The sequence below is a fragment of the Lepidochelys olivacea genome, assembly GCF_965140295.1.
Source record: "Lepidochelys olivacea isolate rLepOli2 genome assembly, chromosome: 10".
Taxonomy (NCBI): domain Eukaryota; kingdom Metazoa; phylum Chordata; order Testudines; family Cheloniidae; genus Lepidochelys; species Lepidochelys olivacea.
The window spans coordinates 29,287,088-29,302,986 of NC_140420.1; the positions used below are offsets into that span (position 1 = coordinate 29,287,088).

The 15,899-nt window shown below is 45.1% G+C and overlaps 2 protein-coding genes across 17 annotated transcripts in view; one reads left to right on the top strand and one right to left on the bottom strand.

Moving 5' to 3' along the window:
- RBFOX1 (RNA binding fox-1 homolog 1) overlaps positions 1-15,899 on the bottom strand; it is a 2,420,635-nt gene that overhangs the window by 1,772,210 nt on the left and 632,526 nt on the right. The gene's annotated exons all lie outside the window — the stretch shown is intronic.
- The window catches only part of LOC311526856 (uncharacterized protein), a gene marked incomplete at its 3' end in the record, with an annotated part of 147,313 nt that continues 133,141 nt past the window's right edge, over positions 1,728-15,899 (top strand). Inside the window, exons 1-2 of the mRNA XM_084640328.1 lie at positions 1,728-2,482; positions 3,070-3,340. Coding sequence (XP_084496454.1) covers positions 1,900-2,482; positions 3,070-3,340 — 854 coding nt within the window. The 5' untranslated portion in view covers positions 1,728-1,899. The remainder of the gene's footprint in view (positions 2,483-3,069; positions 3,341-15,899) is intronic.

Sequence of the window (15,899 nt, forward strand, 5' to 3'; positions counted from 1 at the left end):
TTGAAGGACTCCCTGGGTCACTTCCTACCCCTTCCTCAGATTCACCCAGATCCACGGCATCCTCTGCTTCCCCTCTGCAGCGCATCTGGACTCTGCATCCTGGGGTGTGGGCCACTCTTCTGCTGGAGAGAGTGACAAGCCTCCATCCCCTCCAGCAGTCTGCCCTGAGTGAGCAGCTCTGCAGGCTTTTATACCTGACTTCCAGGCGGAACATGCTTGGCAGAGCCTCAGGGGCAGGGCTTCTTCTGCAAGGAGGGAAGGATTAACCCCCGCCGTACCAGTGTGGGGCTGCTCCATCCCGTCACACGCTATTTTCTAATTGATTTCTGTTAATACTCTAGCAAGGGAGTTTATCAGCAGGCATATTCATCAGAACAGCAGATTTTAATTGTATATTGTAGAGCATTTGTGCCAAGCAAGTATGGAATTCTTACTCACAAGCATTCTCACCTGAGACCTGTTTCTGTCAGCTGTGCTAACCCCATCAATGGGCAGAATGAAATCAGATGATCCATCCCATTCAATCAAAGCATCTCTAATTTCAGATATTGAATAGTCATAATGACCTTCTTATGCACAAACTATGGACCAAACATTATTCATAGAAATTATTCAGGGAATAATTTTAAATAATGAAACTCAGACAAATCACAATATCCACAAACATTTTATAAACAGAAAGCGGGTGGAAATCTATTATATTTTAAAGATTTGTTACCAATTATTTGCCAATTTATAATTATTAGTAAGAAATAAAGCACAAACAAATATGCAAAATATCATGGCAATATTTTTAAAAGTGGTTTTCCTCTGTTCTGATTAAGAATCTGTAAGAAGGGAACTTAATCATATAGCTGTGAGGGGTCATGCAGTATCTGAGCTGAGGGAAATCATATGGTACTTGTGCATGCATATTCAGTCAACACTAGGTAAAGCAGGATTTTTTTTCCACCTGATCAATGATGGATCATTTAAATGCTCAGAACTTTTGGTGTGCAGCTTTGTTAAAAATGTCAATCAAAAAAACTTCAAGAGATGTGGAATGAAGCTCAACTCTCTATAAATGAGATCAAGGTTTTCTAAATAAGAAATTGCTGTCAGCAAGAGATGGCTGTAGACTGCCTTGTTTAACTGTCTGATCCACTTAAAACCTCTGTGAGGCAGGTTGAGACGCAGAGAAAGGGGCACAGTGTCATACAGGATGATTTCTGAGTCAGACAAGCAATGATTTAGGAGAACAGCAGCTACTATTTTTCAGCAAAATGATTTTTACACCTTCTTATACCTTATTACCTGCTTTATTCCCCCCCCCCCCCATACCCTGTCACCCCATTTTCTCTTATTGGTAAAAACTGATCACAATGTTTAGAAATGCAGTATAATGAATTGATTCACAGGAGCTGAAATGGGGTTTCATATGTGCTTGTTTTCTTGTTATCACAATTATTTTAAATGTTTGTACTCTGCTCAATGTAATTTACCAAAATTACAATGTCCCTTAAAGGGAAACTAGATGACTTGAGAGATCCGATAACATGACTAAGCCCTGGTCTACACTAGGACTTTAGGTCGAATTTAGCAACGTTAAATCGATTTAAACCTGCACCCGTCCACACAGTGAAGCCCTTTATTTCGACTTAAAGGGCTCTTAAAATCGATTTCCTTACTCCACCCCTGACAAGTGGATTAGCGCTTAAATCGACGTTCCCAGCTCGAATTTGGGGTACTGTGGACACAATTCGATGGTATTGGCCTCCGGGAGCTATCCCAGAGTGCTCCATTCTGACCGCTCTGGACAGCACTCTCAACTCAGATGCACTGGCCAGGTAGACAGGAAAAGAACCGCAAACTTTTGAATCTCATTTCCTGTTTGGCCAGCGTGGCAAGCTGCAGGTGACCATGCAGAGCTCATCAGCACAGGTGACCATGATGGAGTCCCAGAATCGCAAAAGAGCTCCAGCATGGACCGAACGGGAGGTACGGGATCTGATCGCTGTTTGGGGAGAGGAATCCGTGCTATCAGAACTCCGTTCCAGTTTTCGAAATGCCAAAACCTTTGTGAAAATCTCCCAGGGCATGAAGGACAGAGGCCATAACAGGGACCCGAAGCAGTGCCGCGTGAAACTGAAGGAGCTGAGGCAAGCCTACCAGAAAACCAGAGAGGCGAACAGCCGCTCTGGGTCAGAGCCCCAAACATGCCGCTTCTATGATGAGCTGCATGCCATTTTAGGGGGTTCAGCCACCACTACCCCAGCCGTGTTGTTTGACTCCTTCAATGGAGATGGAGGCAATACGGAAGCAGGTTTTGGGGACGAAGAAGATGATGAGGAGGAGGAGGTTGTAGATAGCTCACAGCAAGCAAGCGGAGAAACCGGTTTTCCCGACAGCCAGGAACTGTTTCTCACCCTAGACCTGGAGCCAGTACCCCCCGAACCCACCCAAGGCTGCCTCCTGGACCCAGCAGGCGGAGAAGGGACCTCTGGTGAGTGTACCTTTTAAAATGCTATACATGGTTTAAAAGCAAGCATGTGAAAGGATTACTTTGCCCTGGCATTTGCGGTTCTCCTAGATGTAGTCCTAAAGCCTTTGCAAAAGGTTTCTGGGGAGGGCAGCCTTATTTCGTCCTTCATGGTAGGACACTTTATCACTCCAGGCCAGTAACACATACTCGGGAATCACTGTAGAACAAAGCATTGCAGTGTATGTTTGCTGGCATTCAACCAAAATCCGTTCTTTATCTCTCTGTGTTATCCTCAGGAGAGTGAGATATAATTCATGGTCACCTGGTTGAAATAGGGTGCTTTTCTTCAGGGACACTCAGTATAGCCCATTCCTGCTGGGCTGTTTGCCTGTGGCTGAACAGAAATGTTCGCCGCTGTTAGCCACAGGGAGGGGGGAAGGTTGAGGGGGTAGTCACGCGGTGGGAGGAGGCAAAATGCGACCTTGTAACGAAAGCACATGTGCTATGTATGTAATGTTAACAGCAAGGTTTACCCTGAAAGAGTGTAGCGACTGTTTTATAAAATGTGTCTTTTTAAATACCGTTGTCCCTTTTTTTTTCTCCACCAGCTGCATGTGTTTCAATGATCACAGGATCTTCTCCTTCCCAGAGGCTAGTGAAGCTTAGAAAGAAAAAAAAACGCACTCGCGATGAAATGTTCTCCGAGCTCATGCTGTCTTCCCACACTGACAGAGCACAGACGAATGCGTGGAGGCAAATAATGTCAGAGTGCAGGAAAGCACAAAATGACCGGGAGGAGAGGTGGAGGGCTGAAGAGAGTAAGTGGCAGGCTGAAGACAGGGCTGAAGCTCAAATGTGGCTGCAGCGTGATGAGAGGAGGCAGGATTCAATGCTGAGGCTGCTGCAGGACCAAACCAGAATGCTCCAGTGTATGGTTGAGCTGCAGCAAAGGCAGCTGGAGCACAGACTGCCACTGCTGCCCCTCTGTAACCAACCGCCCTCCTCCCCAAGTTCCAATGCCTCCACACCCAGACGCCCAAGAACGCGGTGGGGGGGCCTCCGGCCAACCAGCCACTCCACCACAGAGGATTGCCCAAAAAAAAGAAGGCTGTCATTCAATAAATTTTAAAGTTGTAAACTTTTAAAGTGCTGTGCTTAAAGTGCTGTGTGGCATTTTCCTTCCCTCCTCCACCACCCCTCCTGGGATACCTTGGTAGTCATCTCCCTATTTGTGTGATGAATGAATAACGAATGCATGACTGTGAAGCAGCAATGACTTTATTGCCTCTGCAAGCGGTGATTAAAGGGAGGAGGGGAGGGTGGTTAGCTTACAGGGAAGTAGAGTGAACCAAGGGGCGGGGGGTTTCATCAAGGAGAAACAAACAGAACTTTCACAGCGTAGCCTGGCCAGTCATGAAACTGGTTTTCAAAGCTTCTCTGATGCGTACCGCGCCCTCCTGTGCTCTTCTAACCGCCCTGGTGTCTGGCTGCGCGTAACCAGCAGCTAGGCGATTTGCCTCAGCCTCCCACCCCGCCATAAACGTCTCCCCCTTACTCTCACAGATATTGTGGAGCACACAGCAAGCAGTAATAACAGTGGGAATATTGGTTTCACTGAGGTCTAAGCGAGTCAGTAAACTGCGCCAGCGCGCCTTTAAACGTCCAAATGCACATTCTACCACCATTCTGCACTTGCTCAGCCTGTAGTTGAACAGCTCCTGACTACTGTCCAGGCTGCCTGTGTATGGCTTCATGAGCCATGGCATTAAGGGGTAGGCTGGGTCCCCAAGGATACATATAGGCATTTCAACATCCCCAACAGTTATTTTCTGGTCTGGGAATAAAGTCCCTTCCTGCAGCTTTTGAAACAGACCAGAGTTCCTGAAGATGCGAGCGTCATGCACCTTTCCCGGCCATCCCACGTTGATGTTGGTGAAACGTCCCTTGTGATCCACCAGAGCTTGCAGCACTATCGAAAAGTACCCCTTGCGGTTTATGTACTCGGCGGCTTGGTGCTCCGGTGCCAAGATAGGGATATGGGTTCCGTCTATAGCCCCACCACAGTTAGGGAATCCCATTGCAGCAAAGCCATCCACTATGACCTGCACATTTCCCAGGGTCACTACCCTTGATATCAGCAGATCTTTGATTGCGTGAGCTACTTGCATAACAGCAGCCCCCACAGTAGATTTGCCCACTCCAAATTGATTCCCAACTGACCGGTAGCTGTCTGGCGTTGCAAGCTTCCACAGGGCTATCGCCACTCGCTTCTCAACTGTGAGGGCTGCTCTCATCCTGGGAAAGCAGGGGAAAGCAAGTCACAAAGTTCCATGAAAGTGCCCTTATGCATGCGAAAGTTTCGCAGCCACTGGGAATCGTCCCAGACCTGCAACACTATGCGGTCCCACCAGTCTGTGCTTGTTTCCCGAGCCCAGAATCGGCGTTCCACAGCATGAACCTGCCCCATTAGCACCATGATGCATGCATTGGCAGGGCCCATGCTTTCAGAGAAATCTGTGTCCATGTCCTGATCACTCACGGGACCGCGCTGACGTCGCCTCCTCGCCCGGTATCGCGTTGCCATGTTCTGGTGCTGCATATACTGCTGGATAATGCGTGTGGTGGTTGATGTGCTCCTAATTGCCAAAATGAGCTCAGCGGCCTCCATGCTTGCCTTGGTATGGCGTCCGCACAGAAAAAAGGCGCGGAACGATTGTCTGCCGTTGCTCTGACGGAGGGAGGGGCGACTGACGACACGGCTTACAGGGTTGGCTTCAGGGAGCTAAAATCAACAAAGGGTGTGCCTGTACATCAAGGAGTATTTCAGGCAGGACTGCACGGAGGGTTCCAATAAGAAATGGTGCACCAAAGTTATCGTTGTTATTGGAACAAGGAGGTTAGCCTGGCCTCTGATTGATACATGGCTAGATTAACCTCGCTGCGCCTTCTCTGTGACTGACTGCAGTGTGATCTAGACAGGGGAGGAGGAAAATGAGTACAAAACAAATCTGGTCTATTTCTTGTTCTGACCCACTCCATCTATCCTTTACATCTTTGGCTGGCAGCAGACGGTGCAGAAGGACTGCATGCCATCCACATCTCATGGCTGCTTGGCAGAAGATGGTACAGTACGACTGCTAGCCATCTTCATCTCTTGCCTGCCTGGCATAAGATGGTACAATACGACTGCTAGCAATCCTCATCTCTTGCCTGCCTGGCAGAAGATGGTACAGTACGACTGCTAGCAGTCCGTATCGCCTGCCCGCTCACCATAAGACGGTTCAATAGGACTGCAGGACTAAAGAGAATGACCTGGTCAAGTCACTCCAAATTTAGTCCCTGCGCCCATGTCTGCCCAGGCTCTCCCAGCCGACGTGGCCAGGAGCACCTCGGACACGACGAGGACGACTACCAATCGTATTGCACCGTCTGCTGCCAGAAGGCAATGGGTTGCTGCTACTGTGCAGCAAAGCCGTACCGCGTCTGCCAGCACCCAGGAGACATAGGGTGACGGTTACCTGAGCTGGCTCCATGCTTGCCGTGGTATGGTGTCTGCACAGGTAACTCATGAAAAAAGGCGCGAAACGATTGTCTGCCCTTGCTTTCACGGAGGGAGGGAGGGAACGGGGGCCTGACGACACGTACCCAGAACCACCCGCGACAATGTTTTAGCCCCATCAGAGTGCTCCATTGTGAGTGCTCTGGACAGCACTCTCAGATGCCCGATTGTTTGCCATTGCTCTGACGCTGGGAGGGGCGCTTACAGGGTTGGCTTCAGGGAGCTAAAATCAACAAAGGGGGTGGCTTTACATCAAGGAGTATTTCAGGCAGGACTTCACCGAGGGTTCCAATAAGAAATGGTGCACCTAAGTTATCGTTGTTATTGGAACAAGGAGGTTAGCCTGGCCTCTGATTGATACATGGCTAGATTTACCTCGCTGCACCTTCTCTGTAAGTGACTGCAGTGTGATCTAGAAGAATGAGTCCCCTAGACAGGGGAGGGGGGGAAGCAAATCTGGTCTATTTCTTGTTTTGATCCACTCCATCTATCTTTTACATCTTTGGCTGGCAGCAGACGGTGCAGAAGGACTGCATGCCATCCACATCTCATGGCTGCTCGGCAGAAGATGGTACAGTACGACTGCTAGCAGTCCGTATCGCCTGCCCGCTCACCATAAGACGGTTCAATAGGACTGACTGCAGGACTAAAGAGAATGACCTGCTCAAGTCACTCCAAATTTAGTCCCTGCGCCCATGTCTGCCCAGGTGCTCCTGATCGACCTTACAGAGGCGACCAGGAGCACCTCAGACATGACGATGACGGCTACCAGTCGTACTGTACCGTCTGCTGCCACAAGGCAAGGGGTTGCTGCTACTGTGTAGCAATGCCGTACTGCGTCTGCCAGCATCCAGGAGACATAGGGTGACGGTTACCTGAGCGGGCTCCATGCTTGCCGTGGTATGGCGTCTGCACAGGTAACTCAGGAAAAAAGGCGCGAAATGATTGTCTGCCCTTGCTTTCACGGGGGGAGGGAGGGTGGGAACGGGGGCCTGACGATATGTACCCAGAACCACCCGCGACAATGTTTTAGCCCCATCAGGCATTGGGATATCAACCCAGAATTCCAATGGGCAGCGGAGACTGCGGGAACTGTGGGATAGCTACCCACAGTGCAACGCTCCGGAAGTCGACGCTTGCCTCGGTACTGTGGAAGCGCTCCGCCGAGTTAATGCACTTAATGCACTTAGAGCATTTTCTGTGGGGACACACACACTCGAATATATAAAACCGATTTCAAAAAAACCGACTTCTATAAATTCGACCTAATTTCGTAGTGTAGACATACCCTTAAAGCCTGTCATCAGAGGTCAATTTTTTGAAAACAGCCCAGGCTGGTAATTATCAGCTGAATGCTGTTCAGGGGCCTATCTGAAAGGAGTTGGTGCTTTCAGTCCTATCCCTAAATTAGGTCTCCACATCATGTAACCCACAATCACATTTGGCACCTTTGTGACTCTGGGAAAAGGCTAAGGATTAGGCAGGCAACAGAGATGAAGGCAGAACTAGACTCTCGTCCCTAGGTTGTTCAAGTCATGGCTGAGACACACAGGTTGTGTAGTCACAGTGTTGCACAATCACTCCCTGTTTTGGACTGTACTTGGTCTCTATGTACAACTCTCCAAGACTATCTATCTGATGTGGTTAGCTGGTTTTGCTTTCATTTATAAAACATTATAAACTAACATACACACACAGACAGTCTCCCCACCTGAGACGCACCTGAACATACCTCCAGAATCCCCCTTTTGTTTGTAAAATTGAATATTTACTTATTTAATAACAGCTTTGCAGATTATTTGATTTTCCTTTTGCTTTGTTGGCTAGTACTGCAGCTCTGAGAATGGTGCAACCACCATTCTGGCCAAGGGAACAGAGTGAGTCTCCTTAGCAGCACCCTCAGCTGCTAATGACTCAGAGTCCGGTGTCCTGAATTCACTTCTCAACTCAATTGCTAAGACATCAGGCCACTGCCTATTTGTATATGTCTATCATAGAATTAAAGAACAAAGTAGCTTGTTTTCCAAAGGATCTGGAACGTAAGGTCTTAACTAGCTATTTGCAAAAGACACACTTGTTTATCGTTAAGGATCAGATTGTGGTTGGTCTTTCCTGGGTGCATAAAGGGGAGAGAGGGCACAAGGAGCCCCCGTCTGCAACCATTCAAGGTCCAGCCACAAAATCAGTCCTTCCTTACTGATCCCCAGGGATTGGAGAACTAGTGCCATGATGACTCTAGAGTCTAGACTCTTCAAAGGGGGCACAGGAAGGTCTGACAGGCTGAAGCTGGAGTGTGCGTGGGGGGAGATACAATGCACAGTGCACACACTAAAGGTTGTAGCAGTAGCTCTTCGTGTGATTCCTCGTTCAGAATTCCCACAGACAATGGGTGAAATCCTAGTTCTATTTAAGTCAACAGCACAGCTCCTTTTGACTTCAATTGAGACAGAGTTTCAACTAATACATCTGCTTTCCAACTAACACTCTGACCATGGATTGTCATTTAAAGCACTTACGGAATAAAGGCAGGCTTAGAAGTCATCAATGTACAGTAAGACACTGAGAAATTTGATAAGCGAACATTTAGACCGTATAGCCTGTGTGAATGTGTGTGTGTGTGAGAGGAGACATCTCACAGAATGTAACCAGCAAGCAAGATCATCAAAAACACGTTCACATACACAGAGGTTAATGGCAAGAAAAACAATTGCACATGTCTACAATAGTGTGTACTTCGAAAGTTGTATGACCATCCTCCTAATTAGAGCTTGGTGAAATTTTTAGTTTAAATCTTTTTGAGGGGCAAAAAAATGTAATGTCCGTGATACTGAAATTTTCATAAATTAATGTCAGTTTCATCATATTGTTCATGTTGAAAAAACTCCAAAAATTCCATAATAGTCAAGACATTTTGATTTTTTGATTCAAAATGACTTTTTGTTTAAAAATTTCATTCAATTGTATTTGTTAAAAAATGTTAAAGCCACTCAATCTAAATACATTTAATTCAACATGAAACATTTTTTTTTACTTTGATTCACTGAAAAATTCATTTTTACATTGACCCAGAACAAGTTATTTTCAGAATTGCCAGTGACTTGAAAAACCAGTTACTCATAAAACTACTTTACGACCATCACAACAGCATAGTGAGGGCAAACTCCCTGTCTTCTAGAAGAAATACAATTACCAGTGGCCCGACAGAATGAGTAGTAATGGTCTCAAGTTGCAGTGGGGGAGGTTTAGGTTGGATATTAGGAAAAACTTTTTCACTGGGAAGGTGGTGAAGCACTGGAATGGGTTACCTAGGGAGGTGCTGGAATCTTCTTCCTTAGAGGTTTTTCAGATCAGGCTTGACAAAGTCCTGGCTGGGATGACTTAGTTGTGGATTGGACTAGATGACCTCCTGAGATCCCTTCCAACCCTGATATTCTACGATTCTATGATTCTTAGTTTCTTGAGGTTCTGTTCAACTGTTCTCTCCCCACTAAATTTTTTGTGTTGCTCCAGATGACACTGTTGAAATGTCACCCAGTGATTGCTAAGGATCTTCTGTCAGCTAGGCATCCTCTAGAAAATTCAGATTATGGCAACATTGTTTGAAATATGAGTTTTACTGAGAACAACTTACAATCTCATGAACAACAGTCATCTGGAGTTTCACATCTGAGTGCTTCACGCACTCATCTTAACACCCCATCAAAATCAGTGAGAAATATGGACAGTCAAGCACCTCTCCAATGCTCCATTTCATAAATGCACATAATCATGTGTTTAACTTCAAGCATATGCTTACGTCCCATTGTACATGCTATGGATGTGCTTAAGTGCTTTCCTTAATAGGGATGATGTCCTGGACTGGAGCGCAAATCAGACCCATACTCAAGAAGTTGTAGCAGTAGTTTCTAATTTCCAATAGCTTTTTGATAGATAATATATATGCTGTGTCACAACTACAGCTGCTTATTTACAATGATAGAAATCATGGTCATATTATGTAGAACTAAAGAAAAATTAAATATCCCTTATTTGTTTTCTCAAATGGCCTATAATGCCCTCCCAGTCCTGCATCTTCCCTCAATGGCTGAGCATTTTGTCTCTCTTGTAACTCAAAAGATAGCTCCCATCCACTCCTCTTACAACAGGACTATATTTTATTCTTTATGCTGAATATCTTTTAGAAACATGAGCCCCTCTACCTTTGGAAATATAGCTGGCTCCATAGGTACATAAGAGGTTAATTGAAAACCCCATGCAGAAAATCTTCAACTGATAAAGTTTAAGGTATGTTTTTGTCAATCTAAGATCGGGGGTGGGGGGGAGAGGGAAACTAAACCATTTACGCTCTGCTCAATGTAAACAAACAAGCTGCTCAGAAATTATGATTGGAAATGTCTGCACTTAGGCTGCACTCATATTTGTGACTTTTCTTCCCCATTACTGAATGCTCATCTGCTTTGATCTAAACTAGCACATGAGTTGAATCCATGCTTCTACCTCAAAATGTCTAGGCTTTAGGGAATCAATTAAAAACACCTGTTATGAATGTCTTTGAACTGTTATAACTATTTATTATTAATATCAACTATCCTATACAGCTCTAAGATATGCTACACAAAAAAGATAAGATCACAGGATGTGAAAGAATAACAAAGATGAGGTGAGGTTTTCCATAAACCAAGTAAAGCTGTTTAAAAAGCACTACTGTAAATAAGTCTCATGGCCAGACACAGCAACTCTTTTCAACACTGACTTTTTTCACTTGTTGTTGTTATTTTGTAACTTGACTTAGCTTAGACAGCTCTTCTTCTCTTCAAACATACTTTTTTTTTTCACCCTGTCCTTGGTATAGAAAATTTATTCAATTGTAACAGCAGAGATAATTTAAAGAGATAGGACATTCACAAACTACTCAGAGTGCAAAGTTATAAATATTATTGTTCAACTCTATTGACCATGCTTATTTTCCACTAATTTAAGTGATGATCTGGGTTGTGCCACACACACCAAAATAATTTTTGATTTCCCTTAAAGAAATACATTTTCACATTACATTTGATCCCTACATCTGTAAGTGTAAATCAATAGCTGCATTTACACAATGCCCCTTGAATGGTCATCTCAAAGTGTTTTACAAATCAAGAAATATCAGCTCTAACAAATATGTCTTCAGGATGAATTTGAACTCTGACAGGGACGAGGGAAGCAATCTCAGAGGTGTACAATTCTACTGATGAGGAACACTGCATACAAAAGAACTTTCCCCTTAATTTTCTGCAGTTGTATCACCTTGAATTGTGATCTTATCAAATATAGGGGGTCCCCAATATACGTCAGGGTTGCATTCTTCAAAAGGGCGATGGATACCAAAATGATGAATACTGGGGAATTTTTCCCCATAAGAAATAATGGCCCACCCCACCTCTTCCCCCCCCCATTACCCCCACTCTGCCTCTTCCTGCCCAGTTCTGCCCCCTTCTCCGAGCATGCCCTGTCCCCGTTCCTCCCCCTCCCTCTCAGCACCTCCTGCACACTTCTGAACAGCTGTTTCATGGCATTCAGGAGGCGCTGGGAGGGAGGGGGAGGAGTTGATCAGTCATGGACAGGTGGTGCTGTGAGGACAAAGGGAGTGCTGGCTGCCGGTGGGTGCTAAGCACCCACAGAAAAGCAGCACTAAAGGCAAAGCGAGTAAGTTGGAAACGACGGATATGTGGATCGGGACCAACATGAATCAGAACAATCGATGAGCAACAGATACGCGAAACGACAGATAAGGGCGAAACGTATACCAGGGACTCCCTGTATTGCAAGTTAAGCAGGGTGCAGCTGGGTTAGTACTTGGATGGAAGACCTCAAAGGGAACACCAAATTGCTACAGTAAAAGGCAAAGGCATTTGGAGTAATGGTGATGGGCACAGTATAAGAACCTAGACAGATAGCTTCTGAAGATGTTATTTTGTCTTTTTTCTGAACATGGTTTGTTGCTATCCTAGAGGCAGAAGGGAAGAGGTCCAGCATGATACTACCAGTACTCCTTCTTCAGGGGACAGCTGTCTTGTCTTCTTCTCTCAATCCAGACTGGGTTCTTATTTACCCTTCTCTTCAAAGGACTCCACTGTCCACTAATCGAGCCCACATTACTAGTTCCCAAGTGACCCTTCTTTTTCCCCACAGCACTGGTTTCACAGTCATTCCAGGGGTGAACAGCTAACACACCTCTAATTCAGGCAGAGCCCAAATCCAGAGACTTAGTGGTGCCAGTGCTGGTAATTTTTATCATGAGATTTGCATTATTGTTTTTTTTTCTCTTAAAGGCCCAGCTCCTGGAGTCATGTGATTACATGGGAATTTCAGCTGTCATTTTAAAATTAAATTTCTGGCTTTCAGTGTTGTGGGGAAAATGTTGAAAATGTGAACCTGAATGGCTCCAACACCAGAAGGCAAATTAAAAGAACCGCAAATGCACTATTTTTAAAATCTCATTAATTTTAGCCCATCTCATTATTTTTGCAGGTTTGGATCATGACTTTTAGATGCTTGGTGTTGATGTTACATCCCACTAACCTTGTTATGTTAAAATTAAAATGAGGTTTCTGTTTCAAAATGCTCCCTAATATTGAGTGGATGCTTTTTTTTCAAATTTACTGTATTTTCACACACTTTGTGCCTGGAAGTCTTGAGAGATTGTTTTTAGTAGTAGTAGTAGTAGTAGTAGTAGAAGCAGTAGTAGTCAGCTGTCTGGAATAAATACTGTTTCTTTAGTTTTTAATATTTATTTTACATATTTTTAAAACATTCTTTCAGTAAAATTGTTTGCTTGAGTTCCATTGAGCTAGAGTTTTCATGAGACTCTGGAAACTGACCAATGTGAAAGAAACAGAACTCTAATGTTTGATGTTTCTGGATTACAAAACCACCATATATTATTATTTTGGGTAAGAAAGTAGCTGTCAAACCTTGGGAAAATTTTTGGTACACATTAAAGATACCTGGGAACTCGATACCTTCTCCAATCTTACCCTCCTTCAGAATCTGCTTTATTCTATATTAAAAACAGCTCTTTTGCAGGTCAGTTGAACAAAAATATTGGAAAATTTAAATCCATTTTGTTGTCTTTCCCTCTGTTTTTCTGACACTATTCATTATTGTTATCATCTCATTAAATTTTAACAGTTTAATAACAACAGGTCTGGATTTTTCATTCTCCCTCTTTTTTTGGCCTGAGACACTGTGAACCCTTTTGATATTAAGTGTGGAGAACTGAGGACCTGGCCTAAGTACATCAGAGACAACTGCTGAAACAAATATTTCTCTTCGAGACCATTGCTGATGCATAATAAAAGCTTGCTCCTTTCTGGTCTGTGTTTCAGGTTGTCCTGCTCTCTCTTCATATTTGTCCATTCTGTTCAGCTATTATACAGTATAGCTACTTAGAAATTGAAATATAAAAAAATCTGCTCTTGATAATAATGAGCTGAGTGGTGAAATTATCTCCCTGAAAAAGACACCTGTTATGAATGTCTTGACTCATATTCAATATGTGATCTACTCTAACCCCCAATCCTTTTCAGCAGTATTACCACCTAGCCAGTTTTTCCCCATTTTGTAGTTGCACATTTAATTTTCCTTCCCAAGTGAAGTACTTTGCACTTGACTTTATTGAATATCATCTTGTCGATTTCAGACTAATTCTCCAGTTTTTCAAGGTCTTTTTGCATTCTAATCCTGTCCTCCGAAGTGCTTGCAACCCTTCCAGGTTAGCATCATCTTCACATTTTATAAGCATACTCTGTACTGCATTATCCAAGTCATTAATGAAAGTATTGAATAGTACCAGACACAGGACTGACCTTTGTGGGACCCCACTAGAAATGCCCTCCCAGTTGACAGTGAACTACTGATAACTACTCTCTGAGTACTGTCTTTAAATCAGTTGTCCACCAACCTTATAGTAATTTCCCCATGACTGCATTTTCCTAATTTGTTTATGAGAATGTAATGTGGGTCTGTGTCAAAATCCTTACTAAAATCAAGATACATCATGTCTACTGCTCCTCCGAAATCCACTAGGCCAGTAACACTGTCAAAGAAGGAAATTAGGTCAGTCTCATATGATTTGTTTTTGACAAATCTATGCTGACTAATCCTTGTAACCCTATTATCCTCTAGAAGCTTAAACTCCTTGTTCTTCGAGAGTGATTTGTTTTGTTTATAACAGAAGCAAACATATTGTTTTACTGAAATAGATTTAGCTGAGTAACACTCAGTTTTGAAATATGATTTAATTAACATGCAAAACAGTTGTAAAATAAGCACCCCAAGACCAGGTATATCTTGTCTGATTTTGACTTTCATTTTCAATCTGAAACTCAGACTTAATTTGTGAATGTTATGGCAAACCAGGGCCTAGTTAGGGTTTTGACTTGCAACTAGGCATGTGTCTGATTAACTGAAATCAACACACAAGGGGAGTAAATTTACTTGATGCAAAACTAATAAAAAGTTTATTAAACCTAGGGACCAGACATCCCATTTTTAATAGGACAGTCCCATATTTAAGCCCTCCTGCAGATGTCCTGACTTTTTCTTAAAAATGGGCAAATTGTCCTGTCTTTTCTGCATCCCACCCCCGCCCCGCAATCAATACCGGTGGGTCCTGCTGCTGGCTGGATCCCTGCTTACCAGCTGCCCGCCCACCAGTGGTGAGTGGGGTGGTCCAATGGCCAACAATAGGTGTGGGTGTGCAAGGCTGGTGGTGGGGAAAAGCTACAGCACGTGGAGCCAGGCCTCTATCCCTGGTGGTCCATCAGTGCAGCCCCAGCTGCATGCCAGCTCTGAAGGTGGGAGAGGGGGAGTGATTTCCAGCCTGTTCCCACCCTGAACCTGCAAGCTCCACAGCAGCCCCCAAGGCAGGAGTTTAGCTCCCTCTTCACCTGCCCCCTCCCATCCTGGTTCCTGTTCCCAGGGGGCACGGGGCTGCTCCGTTCCCTAGGCACCCTCCCTGCTGAGCCACCTCTCTGGCTTGGTTCCCTGAAACCCAGTCAGGTTCCCTGGGCCCTGGTGCCCAATGCATCCTTGGGGCTTAACCCCTTCCTGCCCACTCTGTAGCTGGGGGACAGGAGGCCTCTGGGTTGTTGGTGGCCAACGTTGCCTTTTGACACTGTGCGGGCAGGAAGGGGCAAGCTGCTTCCAGACAGGGGGTGGGGTGGCAGGGAAAGGAAGAAGAGATGAGCTCTGCAAAGACATTGGCCAGGTCATCCCTTCCCACCTTCCTCCTCCCCTGAGGCTGGAAGTAGCTCCCATCTCTTCCCTCCTGCACAGTGCCAAAAGACTGCTGCTAGCCACTTTCTGGTGTGAATCGTGGCTGAAATCTGGGGAGGGGGGGCATGAGACCCTGTGTGCCCCCCACCCCGCATGTGTTGCCTTGGGATGATGCTACACCAGGTACCGGAAAGGCAGGTCCATCCCGGGAGCCCAGCCAGGCATGGAGGGTGGAGAGTGCCAGGCAAGGAGAGTCGGTGGGTTGGTCACTCCCCCCGCATCCCCACCATGGGAGAGAGGGGCATGGGTGTGTGCGTGTCACCTCTCCCCATGTGTGGGGGAATAGGGTTGTGTGTGTCACTCCTCCCTGTGTGAACTCTAAAGTCTTAAAGATAAGAAGGTAAATAAAAAGAATCCAATTATGCAGTATTGCTTTTTAACGGTGGCTCAGTCAACTTAATGTTAATTTGGAATGTTTTTACTGAATAGTTCTGATTGATTGCCATTGAACTCGCTTGAATACTAGTAATTTTACCAGGGTGTCCCGTATTCAGCATAGGGAAATATGGTCACCCTAACAAACCCACTGCAAACAACTGTACATGTTCCCTCAGTTCC